The following is a 19946-nucleotide window of genomic DNA, read 5'->3' as shown; positions in this document are numbered from 1 at the left end:
CAACAGGAAGTTTAAGTTCATTATGTGTAATCAGGCTCTTGAACTTCATGGCTGGCAAACTGCATTTCAGAGCATTAAGTGATAGCAGTGGCAGTTGAATATTGCTGAATCTATTTTTCATTAATTAAAGTGATAATGAGCCATCATACGGTACTTTTGTCAAACCTTTATAAACAAATCTATATCTAGTGTATGAGAAGATCTGTTGACCCTTTAATTTATTTTAATTCAATATATTTATGTTATGATATGTTGTGTCTGCTACCTTGGTATTTGGACATATAATACAGTTTAAATTCAGCCAGATAGTAAATCTGCTGCTCATGATAAACAATCCAAACAGCCCCTTTCCAGAATAATTTGAACTTTAAATAACCCAGTGATGGTCTGTAATTAAGACTAAGTTTGATCAAAGAGATACATCCCACATCACATCTCATTATAAATCCCAGCAAGACGAAGTTCCAGCAGGAGCAAAGTTCTGGTTGAGGTGCTCTCCTGACAACATTCTCCTGCCAGCCCAACTTGAACTCATCTCAGGAACATCCTGTCCACTTCACTACCGAAAAGATGTTGACAATAGTAGTATTTAGACTGGAAGTTGAAAGTTCCTTGACTGATTTCAGCAGCTGTAATTACATGCAATGAACAGTGTTTCTCTTTATGTTAAATTGGTCCCAAATTGTGTAGGTTTTTTAAACTAATATTTGGTGGAATGTCTTCATGTTTGACCATCCTGGCCATACAGTTTTTAGAGATGCATAGGAAACATCATGTCTGCTGAACGTTATCTATGGACATGATTCTTTCACGTTTGTTTTTGCTGTCTACTTCCCTTGCTGCTGAGTTCATGATAAAATTTATTTCTGGTATGTACTAAAGAATTCAGCATTCTGTACTTGCTGATTGACATTGGTTTTGATTTTACTTAGTGTCATTGTCATATTATTTTGAGCCAAAAAGTACTTACCATGGGCAACTTGACTCAATTGTGTCTCACATTTTGTTCTTTCCTACTGAGGAGCTGTGAGTAGTAACACATTTCATTTTCATGAGGCTTGGAGACTGAGGTTTTGCTATGAGGACTGAGCATATTCTGTGCATCTTCTGAGATGTCTGATGATCAAAGAAGACAAGAAGGCTAGTGAAGGTTTTCTGGTTAGATGTTTTTTCACTGAAAAATAATGATTAATTAAAATCAAAATCATTCATACCAATTCCTGTTTCTTGAAGAAAAATATTTTACACTCAAGCTGGATCTTTTTATCTTCAGATTTGGAAGTCCTCTCTCTCCCAGTCATATAGAATAGCCAATAATACAATTTCTGGATAAAGTATAGTTACATTCTTGCTCTGGGAGATTTGGAGCAGGAAATTGCCATCTCTCATCCCCAGTGAAATTATCCAGACATCAATAAGTAGCTCTTAATTGATCCAGAGAGAGATGCTGATTTTCCCCGTCACCTGGTGTTAATTGTATTCATCTGCTGTGTAAGAAACTTGGATTTTGTTCATCCAAAGAATAATCAGTCATTTGTAAACAGAGAATTCCAGCAGTGCAAATTAGTAAAGATCCACACTGGAATGGATGAAGTAGGTTAGAGCATGGGGATGTGAAGGACACAAATCAAGATGCAAATCAAGAAATGAAGACAGGTTTATAACAGAGTCTGTTAAAAGACAGAGACCTTTTACTATAAAGAATTTATTTGAGATATTAGAATTAGTTTCTTAGAAGGCTATTGAAAATATTTTCTCAAGCATTAGGTAGTTATGTCCATTACAAATAAGACTAATATAACTTAGTACCTGTACTAAAATGTTTAATGATTCCTAATTTGTTCACTGTTACTGGAAAAGTTTCCTAAGGTCAAATGTCACAGGTAGATGACTTAAAAATTGTGAGATTCTCTGTACAGATTCACTCAGATTGTGTAAATGATTTACAGAGTCTTTAAAATGATTGATGATCTCTAGTATTTGAATCTCACAATAAATATATATATATTGTACCTTATTATCATATATTTTATATTATAAAAAAATGTATACTATAAATATACGTTACAGAACTTCCAGTGCCACTTGTGAGCCATAAGGTTTCAGTGACTTGGTAAAGGAAGAAGATGGTAAGCAACTGACAGACCAAGAAGCAGTTAACATTTCCTGGTTTTAGACTTGATATGTTCAATTTTGCACATATTTTTCAGAGACTGACTTTAAAATTGTTTCTACTAAAGATGTTCAGTCTATAAAAATGCTCACAGAAATACCTTTCTTTTCACTACCTTTATGCATTTTATTTCAGATATTCCTATCCTATCTTACTTAGCTAAATTCTCATCATAACAATAGACAAGATAGTTGCTTTAATTTCCTTAGATATGTGTAAATGTTTCTCCAACCCCAAAATGAGTAATTGAGTAATTGTTAATATAAGCACTGGTGTGAAAGGTATAGAGGTAGACAGGATTGTTCCAAATCCACTTATCTGCCTACCTCAGTACATAGTCTCAGAAGCAGTAAAACAGCTGGTTTGTTTTTCAAATTTCACCATTCCTAGCATCTAAAAACATATATTTTTAAAGAAGTAAGAGATTAACATGTCAGAACTTAATTGACATGCAAGAAAATATTCAGTTTTCCTGGCTTCTTTTCAGCTATCATGTTGCAAATCAAGTGCATTGGTAGCATGACATTCTTTGCAACTCCTGGCTCAGATCATTGTCAGCTCTTTCCCTTAGCTCCTCTTTGAGAAGATTTGCTCTATTGGTGGCTGTACAGTTTTTGCTTTTGTAGTGGTGAATTATACTCTCCAGGCAGAAATTGGAATCATTTAAGAACATTTCCATTGAGGTCCATAATAGCATCATATTAAAGTAGACGTTTGCTATTTTGGACTTTTGCAACTGCCCATTACTCTTGTCCTTGGCATATGTACAACCTCTCGATGATAGCAGTATCTAGCTTGCAGTATCACTTCATTTCAAAACGCAATTTTAGCGGGTCTTCTGTGTTACTAATATGCCAATACTTAGGGGTGCTGTGGCAGTATATAAATATAAATTTCAATCTTAATGCCTTGGTGTAGTACATTAGACAAATGTCAGTCTTTCTGAGCCATGATTTACTCTTGCAGGTATTAGCTGGACAAAATTGTGCTTTCTCATGTGGTATCCCAGCCCCACACTTCAGAACATTAATGAAGAATTTTGAAGAGGTCTAAAGGGAGTTATCGGCTTGACATATATTGGAGGACTCTTTCTAGAATGGCTTGAAAGTGGTATCAAAATAGAGAAAACTTAGTGAGAAATCCTTGTACTTACTTGGCTCCTTGTACATTCACCCAGCACCATACAACAGCAGGCAATGTGCAGCTGTCTTATATTTGCTGCATGACTTTCAGCCTCTTTGGTGGTTTTAGTTTGAGTAGCATTATTATAATTATTACTGCATTACCTGCTTAATGCTGTGGCTTTTTTGCTGTCTTTTGTGAAGACTAATTTATTTCTATTCTGGTAATCAGTGTCTGAGCTGGGTCTCTAGGAAGAGGGTTGTAGGTGTAGGTGTAGGTGTAGGTGTAGGTGTAGGTGCTGTAGATGCAGTTGAAACCAATGGCCTCACTTTGATGGGCTGTGTTGTCATTTGGAAAAACTGGCATTTTCATTTGGATTAGAGATAGTGCTCTTTCCTTCAAATGTGGATCTCTGTTCTCTGCTCAGTTTTAATTTGTTAACTGCCAATGATGACAGGTTAAAATGCAAGCTTTGTCCACTGCTGTATTCAGTATAGTCAAACTGATTGCCAGGTGTCTTCATCCAGCCTTGCAATGAGCTCTTAAGTGATCACAAGGCTTGAAGAAATTCAGTTTCCACAGATATTTTCATTCTTTTACATCCCTATGGAGACCTGCATGTTGCCTCCGGCACTGCTAAGTGACTGGAAGCCTGATGGGTGCAATAGTCCAGTGTGAATTACAGGCAATCTCTATTTTTATGATCATCCCTTGAATGGTTACCCTCAAACTGCTACACTAGAAAAAGAAAAAAAATTCCGTATACAAGAAGAAAAAGTATGGGTTTTAAATTCCTTCTTTTTACAGCTGCTGTGTTAAATAGAGAAATTAAGCAGGATTTTACAATGTAGCATCATTACATTGTGTAACATAGTTACAGTATTTATATCTCAAGTATAATACAGCTATGTAGAAATATTTGCATATTTCTAGAAAGCAAATTGGGCATGTCCTGCACATCTTAATTTCCTCCCTTCCCACACCTAGCACTTAATGCACCAGGATGCCAGAACCTGAAGTCTCCTCTTAAGGAAAGATTACTTTTTTTTTTTTTTTTTACTTTTGAGATTTTGCTTAAACTCTCAAATTGAGGATTTGACATTTCTACCAAGAGACAGCAGTGCTGTCAACAGCACATCTAGGGAAGGTGTCCACCAGACCTTACTTAAATCAACCCACAGCAGTTCCGAAACAGTGTAAATGCTTATTTGAGTCAGGCCCAAATCTTCTACCCCTGCCACAGAAAGAGGCAGCTCCAGCTGCCCATTCATGCCACCTCGTTCTGGTGGCCTGTGGCCATCTGGGGAGCAGCCAGGGGGATGGCAGGGCTGCTTCAGCCCGAGGCTTATCGCCACCAGCTCAGCCTGCTCGTGAGACCCCACACTGGGGACTGCTTCGCTTCAGGTGAAAATGGAGTGCTTGTTGTGCAGAGTGGCATGGCTTGCTGTATTTGAGATCTCATTTTGGGATGGCATCTTGTTGGGTTTGCAGTAGTGTTAACAGATTTACCAGATTACATTTTTTCCCTTTTTGATAAGCGCTGAACAGAGCTTGTGTTTCTTTTTTTACATCTCCCACCCCACGAACTCTCAAGGGTGGCTGCAAGGTGGCCTGTGGACACAGGTCCCACCTGGTCACCATATGGAATAATTGTGGTTTTCTTCCCAGCTATTTCTGCTCTATCCAGGCCTTCGCAACAACTTCCAAGCCCTTCCTTCCCATGAGGACTAAGGGGGGTCACATCTCACAGATGACAAATAAGAGAGCAGCAAAAGCAGCCAGAGAGCACAGGGCATACCTCTGCTCCTGCTCCAGGTCACCCATCACTTCTCAGCAGATCACAGCAGCAGTCTGTGTGGCCCTCCTGCCCCAAGAACTGCACATAGCCAGAGCAAAGTGGCAGGTTACAAAGACCCCCATTTATAATCCTGACATAGACAACAACTGCCTCCAGTCAGCTGGGGGATTTTGAGAAAACTGGAGCTAATACTGTGCTCACACCGGCTTCTCTTCAGGATTATAGCACTAGTATTCTCCAAAAATAAAAGCGTCTTGCTGGCATAGTAGTACCTCGTAGGCTACCCACCCACCAATGTAGGTGAGATGGTGGCTGGGGATAAAGAGTGGCTGTAAATCTCTGAGTAAATTCTGTATTTATGTAAACAGAGGAGTCCCAGGAGGTGTTCACGCTGCCTGTGTAGACATCCAAAATGGCTGTGTAGGACAGGAATGCAAGCTCTGATTTTAGTCAGCATGGAGGAGGGCCCAGAAAAAATGTGGTAGGAATTCATCTCTGCCAGGTAACACTGAGGGACCCCGGTTTCTACCTTTGGCTCCTGCACTGGATAGCTCAGCTAGGTCCTGGATCCCTCCTGTTCCCCCCTGCAAATTTGAGAGCAGATTCTTAATGCTGTCACCCCTCTCTCCACTTACAAAATGGCTTTTCCTCTCTCTCAGAGAACTCCTCTTTCCCCTGCCCTTTTCACCAACTTTACTTCTTAGTTTTCCCTGCCCATCCCCAGTTATTTTTGCCTACCTTCACCTTGAGCCAGGTTTTTTTCACATCCCATGGTTTTTGGCCTTTCTGCTCCTGTACTGCTGCGTTGCCTTTGCTTTAAGCACAACCTGGGAACACATGAGATGGATGCTTCCAGACACCCTGCCAGCTGCCTCGCCTGTGTGTCCAGAGCGCAAGCAGAAAGGCTGTGAGAGGGCAGGTCCTGTAGGAGTCTGCCTGCATTGTTGTAGGAGCCCAGCAGGCACAGATAGCACTGCTTCCCCGCTGGTCTGGGTAAGGCAGGAGCTTGGTTTGGTATTTTTCTACACACGGAATGCCGCCAGGGTCCTCTGAGCGGGTTGTTCGTACCTATAGCTCAAAGAAACAATCACGTACTAAGAGGGGAATTTGAAAAACCTAATTCCAGCAATTCAGAGAGAAACATCCAATCTCATTTTTAATTTTCTCCAATTACTCTTTTATGTCCTGTGGCAATGAATTTTACAAGTTAATTGCATGTTGTGCTGCTTTTTATCAGATATAAATTGTCTTTTGATCTCATTTTTATAAGGAAGGGTAAATAGGAGTCATCCAACAGATCTTCTTGTCTTTCACTCATTTGCATACCTGTATCTGCCATCTCATATTTGTCTCCTGACTAACTGCTCCCAAATTATTCAGTCCTTTCTCAATACACGTCTTGCCACGACTAGTTATTTTGCTTTTTCTTCCTTATAACTTTCTCTATTTTTTTACATTCTGACCTAATGAGCATGGGTATTTATCAGGTGTGTGCATCTAGCCATCCATCCTGCTGTCTTTCCCTCTAGAAGTCTTCAGTGACTTTTTCTCCACAACAGCAACCTTTTTCGCAAAGGTCTAGTATCATGCAGGGAAACGCCTCAGACATAGTAAGGTGACTGCTTTCCCCGTCCTTGTAAGGCTTATTTTCTCGGGCATGAAATAGTTATTGGGCAGAGTAAGTGAGGGTTTATGGGAAGGAGCTGCATGTGTTGCTTGTGGTTTGTGTCCCCATTGGACACAAACTAGGCTGGTGAACACTGGGTCAAAGATATGATTTTAAATGTCTTTCTGTCAGCCTGTCTTAAAGCCAAATAAAACTCATACTGAATAAATAGTGCTTTATTTCTTCTGGCAGGTGCATATCAATAATGTTAAAGATCAATTATTGGAGAAGGCTAATAAAAAATAAATCCATGAAAGGCTTGTAATTTAACCTAATCTTAGCTTGCAGGAAGCCCTTATTTATTTTTTTTAAAGATTTATTGAGCCAGCTGTTAATAATATAAAGATGTTTGCTGAGGACTTATTCAGTCCACAGAAAGAGTGTGTACTCAACAGTGCTATGAACCTTAACTGCTAATGCTACAAACAAAGGGAAAATGTTCCCACTGATGCCATTATCCCTATTCCCGGACTGAATCAAAAATGGTAATCATCACTACAATTTAAATTTCAGTATTTGTTAAGCTATTGTGATTCTCATCCCACTGAGAAGTATTTTGGCTCTCTACAACAAAAGGCAAAACAACATTATTTTGATACCTTTGTCATCACAACCTAGGTCTACTACTTTTACACAGAAACAGTGTACATATAATTTTAGTTCATGGATATATTGAGTAACATCAGTAGATCTATTCTTGGTGATGAAATTAGGCTCTCATTATAAACCTTGATTAAAAAATGACAAAACAAAAATCTTACAAATCTTCCTCATTCTGGAATTTTATAAGGGAATATTTGATTTTTTTGTCTAAAAAATATCCAGTACTGACTTTTTGAAAATATTACTTGTTTTTCTCCCTACGAAATTGTTTGGCCTACAGATTCCAAATTTCTCGTATTTGGTTAGCTTTACTAACAATTTGCTTAGACTTGTTTCCAATTCCTTCTTTTTTTTCTCTCTCTTTTTTTTTTTTTTTTTTTTTCAGAGATTTATGCCAAAGGGTTTTATTCAAAATGTAGCAAGACCAAACTAAGGTGCCTGTGAAGATAGGGATTAAGAGGTGCTGCGTGAGGCATTCATATTTTAGAGAAACATGAGGTAGTCTGCTCCTTGACTTAGAAAGACAGTATGTTTCCTTTCTGTGGTTGAGTCAAAAAAACTTAATCATTCTTCATTAGGATGGGATGAAGAAATACTGTAAGCATTGGGCTAGCTTTAAAACAAACGAACAACTGCTTAGCAAACAGTCTGTGTGAGTTTCAGTTTTAGGTGACAGTTTTGGCTTATGTTCCCCTAGGGCCACTTCCCTCCATCTTTTCTGTTGCTTGTGTGTATAAGCCTAGACCACAGCTTGAAATCATAGAATCACAGAATAATACCCTGAGCTGGAAGGGACCCACAAGGATCATTGAGTCCAATTCCTGCCTCCACACAGGACCACCCAAAAACCACCGTATGTCTGAGAACCTTGTCCAAACACTTCTTGAACTTGAAATGGGCTGGAGATAGGAGACTCTGTAGAGACACTGAAGTAAGGAATCAGATGTGTGAGATAAATTGCTTTGGAAGTTGGATGGAGAGGGGAATGCAGGAAGTGTGGGACTTCTTTATTCTGTTATCAGAGGGCTGCACATGGAGGATGTACAGCACATGAGATGAGGAGAGAGCTTTGCACAGATGGGATCTGGCAATGGGGAGAAGTTCTGAAAAAGTGGAAGGAATAAGTATAATAGATGAGTCTTGAAGGGCTAACTATCTGACTTCGTTCACTCTCAGGCCAGAACAAAGTGTATGGAAAACACCTAAAGCCTCCAAGGAGAATTTGCAGCATGTGTGTTTGTGCTGGGATTGCATGGCAGGGGTCTCTCTGCTTGTTCATCCCACAGTACTTCAGTACTGTGGAAGAGCAAGCTGAGCTGGCTCTATCTCGTATTTCATCAATGACTGCCAACCGCAGCCAAGGGGAGGCCCGCTCACTGGCTCAGGTACCTACAATGCGGTGCAGCGACACCCCCAGGTGCCAAGGCAAGGTCTCACATAGCTCATGGCTCTGCTGGGGCTTGGATTATTCTGGCCTTGCATGGAGGAGTTTACCAGGTGACCCGTTATAGAGCTTGTCCCCAGCACCGTGCTCTCCGGGATCCCACCAAATCTGGAGTTTCAGAGTCAGGACACGGTGCTGTAACTAATGCTCAGAGTATCTACAGTTGTGAAACCCCTGAACTAACCTCCTATAGCACACATGAGATTTAATGCAGTGCTTATTTTCCATGGCACTGAAAAAATATGAATCATTACCTATTGTATATTTTAGTGTTATACTTATTTCATATTATTTCATTATTTCATATTATATAGGTTTTATACATCATGTAAATAACACCATATGCTATTTTATATGCCTATTGTAAATTTCAATGTAATTCATCACAAATATTTTTAATTCCTATTTTATTTTTGCCAGAAAAGTCAACTTTATATGTTAGTTAGCTGCTTTTCTAAATAGACCCACCTTGACTCTGTAAAATGAACATGTTCCCATAGGGATGTCCATATTTCTAGGAAGTCACTTTCACTTCACACTAAAATAATTTCCTTATTCAAATTATTCCAGTCCAATGGAAATGAAAAATAGGGATGGAGAGAAAGGTTCAAGACAGTTCGTCTCTTTTGATTTAATCTCTGGAATAGTGCTCAGCTGATGAGTAAGAAAATCCAAGTTTCTGTACACAGATCAGATTTAGTGCAGTCCTTAGAACTGAAGTCAGTGACTAATGTAGCCATTGTTAAAAAAATAAATAAAAAAATCAATAGAGTAGAAGTAGTAACTTCTGTGTTTTTTTTTTTAATTCCTTTTCAGTGCCTAGACAGTATTACACATATTTGTCTAACTGTGCCATTACTGTGCAGCCTTATTTTCCTGTTTTTCTACAGCCATAAAAGTCGATTTTTACACTCATCTGTGTTTATCACTGAGATCTTGGTACACAAAACTATTTCACTTTCTTACTTCTAAAAATACCAAGACGTTTTACATCTTGGAAAAAAAAAAAAAAAAAAAAAAAAAAAGGTACAACAGGAAGCAAAATCACCAACTTGTTTTGCCTGCAATGACAATTAATACAGTTTCCATCCAGAGAGTGTCATATATCTGAAAACCCAAAGAGCTTTTGGCTGGAGTGACAACAACATCTGCAGAAATCAAACAACATCATCCATCCCAAGAATTTCCTGAAGATATCCTGCCAATTACTTTTACTAGTAGGTGATGATTAATCATAACCTGTCTGGCACCTGATCCCTGACCAGAAAGAAAAGCTATATTCAGACATCACTGAAAGCATATTTTGCCAGGATTCAAGATCCTAAGCACCCTTATTATCAGTGTAGGCAAGACTCAAGAGTATCTCATATTGCTTGGTTGTGTTTGCTGTTGTTGTTGATGATGATGATGGTTAGGCTTTTTTTTCTTTTCTTTTTTTCTTTTTTTTTTCTTTTTTTTTTTTTTCTGCCAAAGTGAGGCCTTGTTCCTGCAAATCTACTCAGCTTTTTGTGGGAGGTGCAGAACTCAGCTTCCTGCCTCTCCCAAATTACTCTAGAGATGTTCAGGTGATATAATTCAACCAATGCCATTAAACTGTTTCTTTTATTAAACACATAAGAACAACACTTCATAATATCATTTTTCAGAGGGTGAATTCAGGTCACCTTGAAAGACTATCAGTCTCCAGAATAGTCTCTAAAAATCCAGTTTGCAGATTTTGACAATCTTGAACATATTGAATTGCACTTTATCAATAAATAGTTATGCTCCTTCCAATGGAACAATTTACAAAATACTATCCATCATCTCTCTAAATATGGCATTATTGATCAAGTCTCTATTCAGAGATTTAATTACAAGCTTATTCCTAAAAATATTTTTCAATTAAGATTTTGGATATTTTTAAGATAAAAATATTGAAAATTCTTGATTTCTGAGGTTAATGCTTAGACAAGGTCACTAGAAGTTCAGCCTATATTAGGCCAGAATTTGTTGGTATAACTATGTGAAATATCCCACTGCTTTCATAGCAATGGGACTATTAACAGAGCAAAGGAACTGCCACCTGGTAAAAACATTACAATATGCCTCTTTTCAAATTAACTATTACAGCATGCTCACATGGTGAATTTTATTTTTTGCCTTCTTGAACCGATAGAGGGAAGTGGTTAATCCCTTATTTGAAGCTAAAAACATTTTTGTAGCCAGTTATGATGAAATGACCTTTTCCATTCTATGACCTTTCTCAACAAGTGCTCAATGAATAATGATACCATTATTTCCCTCTCTGAATAACCCTCAATTAGGTTATTCAGTAGCCGTCAACTCTATAAATGTCTTTTCTTTTTTTTTTTAAGCAAACCTACAGGAACATAAAATACACCAGGGCCAAATATGTTACTAGGCTGTGAAAAAGGCTGCTGTTCCTGTAGATGAGTGTGTATTAACAGACTTTTCCTATTAGGAATCTGAAAAATAATAATAATAATAATAATAATAATAATAAAACATTTTCACATACTGTTACATGGCTTAAGTCAGGTGTCATTAGGCTACCCTTCAACTACTTTAAATAGCCAATTGATAACAGTGTAGGATAGAGCCCCCTGAATACATTTTTGTTATCATGCCTCTGTAGTGTGGCATGCTGAAATATAGTGCTCCAGAATGTGTGCTGTCTTAATTTTGTGCTACAGTGTCTGATTAAAATTCAAAGTACATTTCTACATTGATTAGATGATACCCTCAGGCCACAGCCTGCTAGCTGTGGAGATCGTTGTAGACAAATTGAAGGGAGTTCTGAGAATAGCAATAAACATGATGAAGCTACTGGAAAGACTGGTGTATGAAGAAATATTAGTAAAGCTAAAATGCTGGTCATTTCCTCCCACCACTTACACCTCTTTGTGACTCAGAATATAAAGTTGTTAATTATTTCTATGTGGGTGTTGTTGTAAATCTGGATTAAAACTTATTTTAAACCCTTATCAAGTAAGAATAATTGCTCACTGTGCTGCAATATGCATGTATAACCTGGGCCATTGTAACCAGACGGAACTGACTTCAAAGCACCCTTGGTGCTCTTAGTAGGTTATAGAGCCCAGTGGCTACAAGACAGAATCAAATTTCTTTTTTTTTTTTTTTTTCATGAGTAACTTTGAAATTTAGGGTAATGAATTGTCTTGAGAACTATTCATGAGAAATGACCACTACAAGACATCTCTTCTCTAGTTCATAAATAATGCCTCTAGACCAAAATTAGACCTTAGAAGGACAGCCTAAGGGTAACCTAAATTTGGTTATACATTTGCCAGTGTGTTTCCTTTGTGTGTTAATAAAGCTGAAGGCTATATAAACTGCATTTTGGGGATTTTCTGCTTATTCCTGCAGTTTGGGGGGCAGACGTCCTACTCTTGTCCTAGCTCAGTGCATCTCTGTACTGTTTTGCAGCTGAATCAGATATAGTAATTGACAACAAATGCAATTTTCTGCATATCCTTAATAAGTGCAAACTCGGGGCATTTTCTGTGAATTTATAGCAAACACTGTTTTGGTGATATAGTGATGATTCTACAATGATTAAATACTGTTCTTTTACCATTTAGATAAAGACAGAGAAAAAAATATCACAAGGTTAATTTTATCTGTACTGGCTCAAAGTGGCATTTTTATTTAGAAGGAAAGGACATTCAAACCCATCAACATTAAATGCAGGCAGAGCATTTGCCTGCATTAAATATGGAAAAAGCTGTTACTAACTTTTTGTTATATGTTAGACTTTGAAGGATGTGAATGAGAAGATGAGACTGCAGGTTTGTTTTTTAGTTGATTACGTACATGAGCTTTGAGCAAGTGAGAGATGGTCATTAATTCCTGATATTATCCTGAATTTTAGAGAGGTTGTCCTGATAGCATGTCAAGGTTTTGGGGTGTTTTGCTATAACTATAGCTTCTGTGTTCACCCTTTTATCTATGCCAATCAAGTTCTTTATCTGAATCCTTTACCATGATGCTCTAAAATCTCACAGCATCCAAAAAGCCCTTAGTAGGGACATTGCTTTGGGAAAAAAAAAAAAAAAAAAAAAAAAAAAAAAAAAAAATCAATCCATTATGATTATTTGTAAGGCCTCATTTTTTATCATTATGAATCTCTTGGTCATGCTGTTGATATTGGAGGTGATTACAGTTTAGGAATGCTAGCCATGCTTCCATAAGTAACCCAAATGACCATGAGTTTCTCACCATGCTTGAGCAGGGTAAGGTGGCCCAACATCAACCTCCCTTTATTCCCCTGAAGTGGGAACTCAGACTGATACATCCATCATGAGCTATTGCCGAGTTTCAGGTTGTTGCCTTACTGGGCTTCAATCACTTGTCTTTACTTACATGTCACTATTTTAATGAGATTGGACAATATAGAAGTAAAATATATTGCAAACATGCATTCTAGGCTCATCAATCTTTGTTGTTCTGTCTCGTCCCCCCCCCCCCGCTAGGTGTTAACACAGTGGCTGTCAAATAAAGGAGCCTTTGCCAAGTAATTTTTAACAAAGCTTCCATGTAACATCGTTTTTTTTCAGTGATACTAGATGAAAGGTCTGAAATGGAAGAATACATTGTTTGAAATTTAACTTGAAATGAAGTGTTCAAAAGAAGCATTACAAGAGCTGCTAAGAAGATCCAGAATTTCAGGCTGGAGTTAATGAGGGAGGATGCTATCTGCAAAGAAAGTAATGTGAGAGATACTTCTAAAGATTGAATAAGATCAGCCTTGTAGCTGAGGAGATGCTTAACATTTTGGAAGACCACAACATATTAGCTTGAAAAAAATCAAAGAAGTAAATGTTCTTCAGAAACTTCTGTCTTCTAATAAGTCATGACAGAGACAGTTGAAGCTATCCTACCCAAAGTTTGCTCAGTTTTCAAACTTTCCTGGTGCTTTGCAGCAGGATACAGAGTGACACTTAGGTCCCAGTTCAGTTGCTTGAAATGCAGCTATTTAATAAAATTAGGATTTTACCCACAATCCACTTTCTGGCCTTTTTTTTTTTCTTCCTGATTTTACAGTTTTGTCGCTAAAAGACAAGAGGAAAATATTTATAGATTTGTTTTAAAACCTTCTTAAAATGTAGAAATACCATGGAATTTTACTTAAATTAAAGTAGAATATGAAATGAAGTTCAGAATAATATTTTCCTCTCTTACTTAAACCAGGACAAATGGCCCCTGAGGTATGCTGAATAAAAATGTGGTGGGAAGAGAATCATAAAATATTTCTCTCTTAATTTTTCCATTACAGGTACATTTAGATAAGAAAGCCATGCCAGTTTAACATGTTCAGAAGAGACTGTAAAGTGTTGCAACTTTTTGTTTGGACTCTGATTTCATTCTGAGAGAGGTTTATTTTGATTTATCTTACACCTGTTCCTAGCAAGTTAAACTAATGCTGAAATGATATGCCTGCCTGCCTTTCCTGCCACCAAGGGAAACACAGCCAGGGAGGGCTGCTTTCAGAAATGGAGACACTATCTTTCCTTATTCCCAGCCAGATGAGTGGTTTTGTGGGGAGGAGTTTGTGGGGAGGTCAAGAATATGAGAGAGAAAGGCGTGAAAAAAACTCCAGCAGAATGGGAAGGTTCTCTTCCCTCCTCCAACTGTTTTTAAGCATGTGACTTCACATTTTCTGCTCACCCCCTTCTTCACTCCCTTCTCCCTTTGCCTCTTTTCATCCCTACCCTTCATCTGGAAAGGTATACGTGAGTATGTAACTCCCTTGGACCAATACTAAGGAGACTGAAACAAGAGCTACGCTGTTGTTGGCTTCTTTGTCTCACATGGTCAGAGAGGACCAGATACCCTCAGTGGGGAAGAAGGGCAGAGGGTTCCCAGCAGCACACAGCAGATGCAGTAAGGCACCGGGTGGACTGAATTCGTTTGATTTTTTTTGCGCTGGGGGACCTCCAGGAAACTTCTTGTTATAACAAAAGCTGTCAGAGCTCCTGGAATGGGAAGGAATAAGGGAAGGGGCAAATCCTTTCCTTTTGTAAAAACAATATCATGTTGAGATTGGTTGAGGGAAACTAAAATCCTCAGTAAGCACTTTAATCATGTCCAGACCAAATACATAATTTCTAATATTTGGGTGACTTCACTCCTTTTTAAGTTCTAAGACTGATTTGCTGGAACCCACACTGCTTTTCTGATGAAATCTGATTTGCTGCTAGATGATGCTACCACTAATTAAAACTGTTACATTGATGCTCGGTTCAGAGTAGCAGGAAACAAGGCAAGCTAACTGTCATAGTTTTTTAACCAGAGATGCTCTTTCTTCAACAAAATCCATACTGCTCATGGCTTTCTAGCACACCCTCCATGAGCCTCAGATCCATATAAACACATCTAAATAGAAAAGTCTACTTGTAGGTGGGTATGTATGTATGTGCTGCATGTCTATACCTCCAGCACAGCTGGTTGAGACCTAGGGCTTATTTCAGCGGGGTAGATAGAGGTGTCCTCCGTTACTCAATATTCCCTGTTCTCCAGCTACTTTTCCTGAAGGGCACAGGTCTCCCAGGTCTAAGGGCATATCTACCAGACCTATTAGATATCTCAGATACCTTCAGGAATCTCAGATGGGATTGGACAAATAAATACAGGCAACTGAATCAATCCTTTTTTTGTGCCAGTCCCAGAGCATGAGTCAGCTGAGCAGCCATCAGGAGCCTCCTGGAGGGTTAGCTGCACCATTCTCAGTTGATGTGATTGCCTTTTTCTTCATGGGGAATTTAGATGCCTGGTGCACAGGCAGATATCTAAATTTAAATGGGGAGCTGAACTCCACCCTACCACTTTTTATGATCTCTCTTAGAATAGTTGATATCTTTAACTTCTCCCGGTCAGCCATCCTGCTACTGAATTCTTACCCAGACCTGCTCTATCTGGGTACTGTGCTCTTGAGACTTGTACTGTGCAGGGACACCCCAGGAGATATTATCTATTTCTGGCTCTTCCTGCTCTCTAAACCCATTGGATTTACAGCTGGAAGCAAATTCAGTTTTAGCACAGCCAGCTATATAGTAGCCAAATACAATCCATCTGTGTAGAAGCCAAATGCACTGTAAACTCTCAGAGCATAAGACAGGCAGAAGATCAACCAAGCATAGTATAACTGTGTCCAGCAGTGACACTAGCCAATAATGAACAGTTAGGGAAGATCACACAAGGAGGGCAAGTGTACAGCGATAATAGTTTCTCAGCCTCCAGAGGCCTACTCGGAGACTTTGATCTTGGTATTTATTAGATCTGTATTAAGTTTTCTCCCATGAGATTGTCCAGTTGATTTTGAACCCATGTAAAATTTTAGCAACTTGTGGCAAGGATTTCTGCAATTTAACATGACACTCCTTGAACCACAGGTTTCCTGTACCCTTAGTAGTGTAATAAGATGGCAAAACCATCCATAGGTGAGTTCAGAGAAACTCAGGATGTTTGCAGGAAAGGATAGTTGGATCTCCACTACTTATTGTTTGCTGGGCAGAATGAACCAAGGCCATTTCCTACTGTACGGAAACAGGCTGAGAGTCTCCTGTTTGTAGGTGAAGCCAGTCTCTATTGCTACTCTCCTGTGGGGTTCTTCTCACTTACTGGAATATTCTTGATCTCTAGGAGCTATACTTGACACAAGATACCCAACACAGAAGAAGCAAAATTCATGTCAAAGTGAAACTCTCACCTGTAGATATGGTTTTACTTTATCTTTGCATATAAGCATACAAACAACACAAAATCCTAAGATTTAAACCAGGCATATTTTACAAAGGCTCTTTCAGTTTTTAAAGAAGGTCAGGAAATTAATGATGAGGTGACGAAGTAACAGAGTTTGGACTGCCCTTTTCCACTCTGTCCACCAGTATGTCTGCCCCAGTCATCACAAAAGAACATTATGCCTTCTCACAGTATCCATGTGCCATCACCGTGTATCTTCTCATCTTCCTTTAAATGCTGTTCTGGCTCAAAGGGCAGTTGGCTGATTAGTTCATGCAGAACAAACCCGCTCTCACAGTTTGAATCTGTGACCTGAAGAAATAAATCCTAACACTTGCTGAGCTGAAAAAAAAAAAAAAAAAAAAAAAAAAAAAAAAAAAAATCCTTCCAGGCTGCCAACTGAAAAAATGCTTCTGAGTGCCCAACACTATATTTTTTCCTTTCCAGGAAATGGTACATCAGGGGAGTTGTGACCAGAAAATACATGCCTGTACCACACAGTGTTTGTATTCATAGGAAACTAATATGTGTGCTTGTAAGTCTGTTCCCACTGAGGCAGCTCTATTTTTTCTTTTTTTTTTTTTTCTTTCTTTTTTTCTGGTGTTTCACAGGAAAGTTGCTATGAGAATAGGTATAAAGGGAAAAAGTTCAGATCCGTCTGCTGATATGTACAGCTTGCTACACCAGGCTTTAAAGTTCCAACATGATGATCCTTCAACTCTGCTGCTCTTATTCATATGTTTTCAAAATTGCTCCTCTCAGTTTTCACCCTGGAGATCTCTCAGGACATATTTTGACACCAATCTTCACCTCGCACCCCTACCTCAAACAGGTTCCTCAGTGCTTCGGAATCCAACCTACCACAGGAGTCTCACTTTAGTCCCTGCAGTTAGCTCATATACATATATGTGTTATTGATTGGTACATGGACATTAATTTTTTCTATATTTCTTTCAGACATCATTGTTCTCATCGCTTCAATAGCAGTTGTTTCTGCAAAAACTCAGGGTAACATTTTTGCAACATCAGCACTGAGAAGTCTTCGTTTCCTACAGATCCTTCGTATGGTGCGCATGGACCGAAGAGGAGGCACTTGGAAATTATTAGGTTCAGTAGTTTATGCACACAGCAAGGTACGTAATCCTAGGCACTGAGTCTGATGTCTTCACTGGATTCCACAAGAATCCAAGGAAAAAATATTTACCAGTTTTGACCACTATATCTAGTATTTCCTGAAGTAACATCAGTTGTAATGGGCATTTACACAGATGTGAGGCTGTGTTAAATACTTAAAGGTTGTGCAATATGTTGAAAATTTTGAACTTGATGTGCCACTCTAATTCTACATACATTGGTTAGGATCCTGGAATATCAAACTATTGGGAGTAGATTTGGTCTGTTTTTAAAGAAAATTTGCATCGGCAGGAAAGCACTTGACTTTTGACTGCTCAAATGCCAAAGATGTATATAGGTGTTTTCATTATGTCTTCCTTGAAATGCCATTCTGTTCAGTCTTTCAAATGGATATTGATCTCTGCTTTCTTTTATCTAGGAATTAATCACAGCCTGGTACATAGGATTTTTAGTACTCATCTTTTCATCTTTCCTGGTTTATCTGGTGGAAAAAGATGCAAATAATCAGTTCTCCACATATGCAGATGCTCTGTGGTGGGGCACAGTAAGTATACAAAAATTATACGTAGTGCTTAACCAGTATTCTAGAGTGCTTTAGATTCCATCTACTGTTGATTTTAACTTAGTGTGCTGTTCAGTGAAGCATTTTCACTGGCAGAAAGTCAGTCTCAGAGGCTACATACTCCAGCTTTTCATTTGCACATCCATAGTTCATTTTACCCCATCTTGCAGAACAGCTGTTTATGAGTTTCCGCTGCAAAACAGATCAATGAACCTTCCAGAGAAGAAAGGATTTTATTTTTTAACCCAGATTTTTCAGTAATACATTTTCTAATATCATCCTGCTTTGATCCAAATAAGAGGGCAATAGGCTTTGGTGCAAGAAGTGTCAGGAAAGAAAATGAGAACAAAATTCTTACATCAGCTTTGCGGTCAAAGGAAGTAAGTATTTCATCAGTGCCCTTTAGAGCAAAGCTGTTTCTCCTTCCCTATACCTTGAGCACAAAAAGAACAAATATTCCCATGCTGGTTCGACAGTATACTCCAATCATTTTTACAGGTGTAAAAACCCTTATTTAGTTGAACTTTTAAGCTCTTGCTTACCTATCAAATCAACAACTTTTACTTTGTTGAAATCTGTGGGATTCAAGTACCTGCCTGACTGCTTTTCTGAAAGAAGGAGGATTATACAAATGCTTACATGTATAAATAAGCAAGTCTTTAAATGAACAATGAGGACTTAGGTCTAAGCATTTGATTTACTTTTTTTTTTTATGGCATAATGTATAGTGTTTTTTTTCCTAAAAAATGCCTTGTAATGAGCTAGGCCCCTGTACTGTGTGGGAGTTACTTAAGCAGCTTAGGAAATCTGTCCCAACAAAGCCTATTGCAGAGCTATTGTTAGGCAGTAAAAAAGATGCTTTTTTTGTTTTGTTTTGTTTTGTTTTGTTTGTCCAGTATAACATACACTATGAGCTCTGGCAGTGTCTGGGCAGTGAAATGATGCCTATGAGATCATTAATGCTGACATAACCAAGAACACTCATTAGCTTTCCTGGGAGAAGTGTGAGAGCTGAACCAGTCTCTGCCACCTTTCCTCATCAGAAGGATGCAGAAATGAAGCTTTGTCATCTCAGACCCTCTGTCAACAGGCCTGGATTCTCAGACTCAGAGCTGTGCAAAAACCTTTTTCAAAATACTTGAAATCTTTGAGAGATCCTTTTAATAAGGTTGCTTTACATTTTGGGCAAAAGTCAAGGTCATTTCCCATTAGTATAATTAGCTTGTATATTTGAAATTTGTTCATCTCAGGGATAATCATTTATTACATGTCTTCCCTAGAGACTGTATTTTTTTGCTATTGCACAAAACTGGGGAGCCTGGAAAAGCCACACCTAACAGTTCTTACCTGCACATCTACAAAGGGACAAAATATTTTTTCCTGAAATATGTTACTTTAGAGTATCAAGGCAAATCTCTAATAAAATACGTGCTTCTATCTTGCACTGAGAATGCACAGAAGATTAATCTTGGCTAAAGCCATCGCAGCAGGTTTTGCCCTCAGTCACACTACCATGAGTTATTTTGTGGTTTGTCTATCTGTAACTGAAATAATTCAGTCCATGCAGGAGAAGAGGCACTTCTTTTCAGAAGGTGAGGTCCAGATTTGGCTCACAGCAGTCTGACTTGTCTGTGTTGGTGTCATTGTGAAGCATCTGGCTTGGGATGCTGGTGACCTTGC

The 19946-nt window shown here is 38.5% G+C and overlaps 1 protein-coding gene across 4 annotated transcripts in view; it reads left to right on the top strand.

The window, feature by feature from the left end:
• The window catches only part of KCNQ5 (potassium voltage-gated channel subfamily Q member 5), a 291704-nt gene that overhangs the window by 223704 nt on the left and 48054 nt on the right, over positions 1-19946 (top strand). For all 4 annotated transcript variants that reach the window (XM_035322817.1, XM_035322818.1, XM_035322820.1 and 1 more), the window contains exons 4-5: positions 17528-17703; positions 18123-18248. In XM_035322817.1, the coding sequence (XP_035178708.1) occupies positions 17528-17703; positions 18123-18248 (302 nt within the window). The remainder of the gene's footprint in view (positions 1-17527; positions 17704-18122; positions 18249-19946) is intronic.

The sequence above is a fragment of the Oxyura jamaicensis genome, chromosome 3 (genome assembly GCF_011077185.1).
Source record: "Oxyura jamaicensis isolate SHBP4307 breed ruddy duck chromosome 3, BPBGC_Ojam_1.0, whole genome shotgun sequence".
NCBI classification, from domain to species: Eukaryota; Metazoa; Chordata; class Aves; order Anseriformes; family Anatidae; genus Oxyura; species Oxyura jamaicensis.
This window is presented reverse-complemented; position numbering and strand designations above follow the sequence as displayed.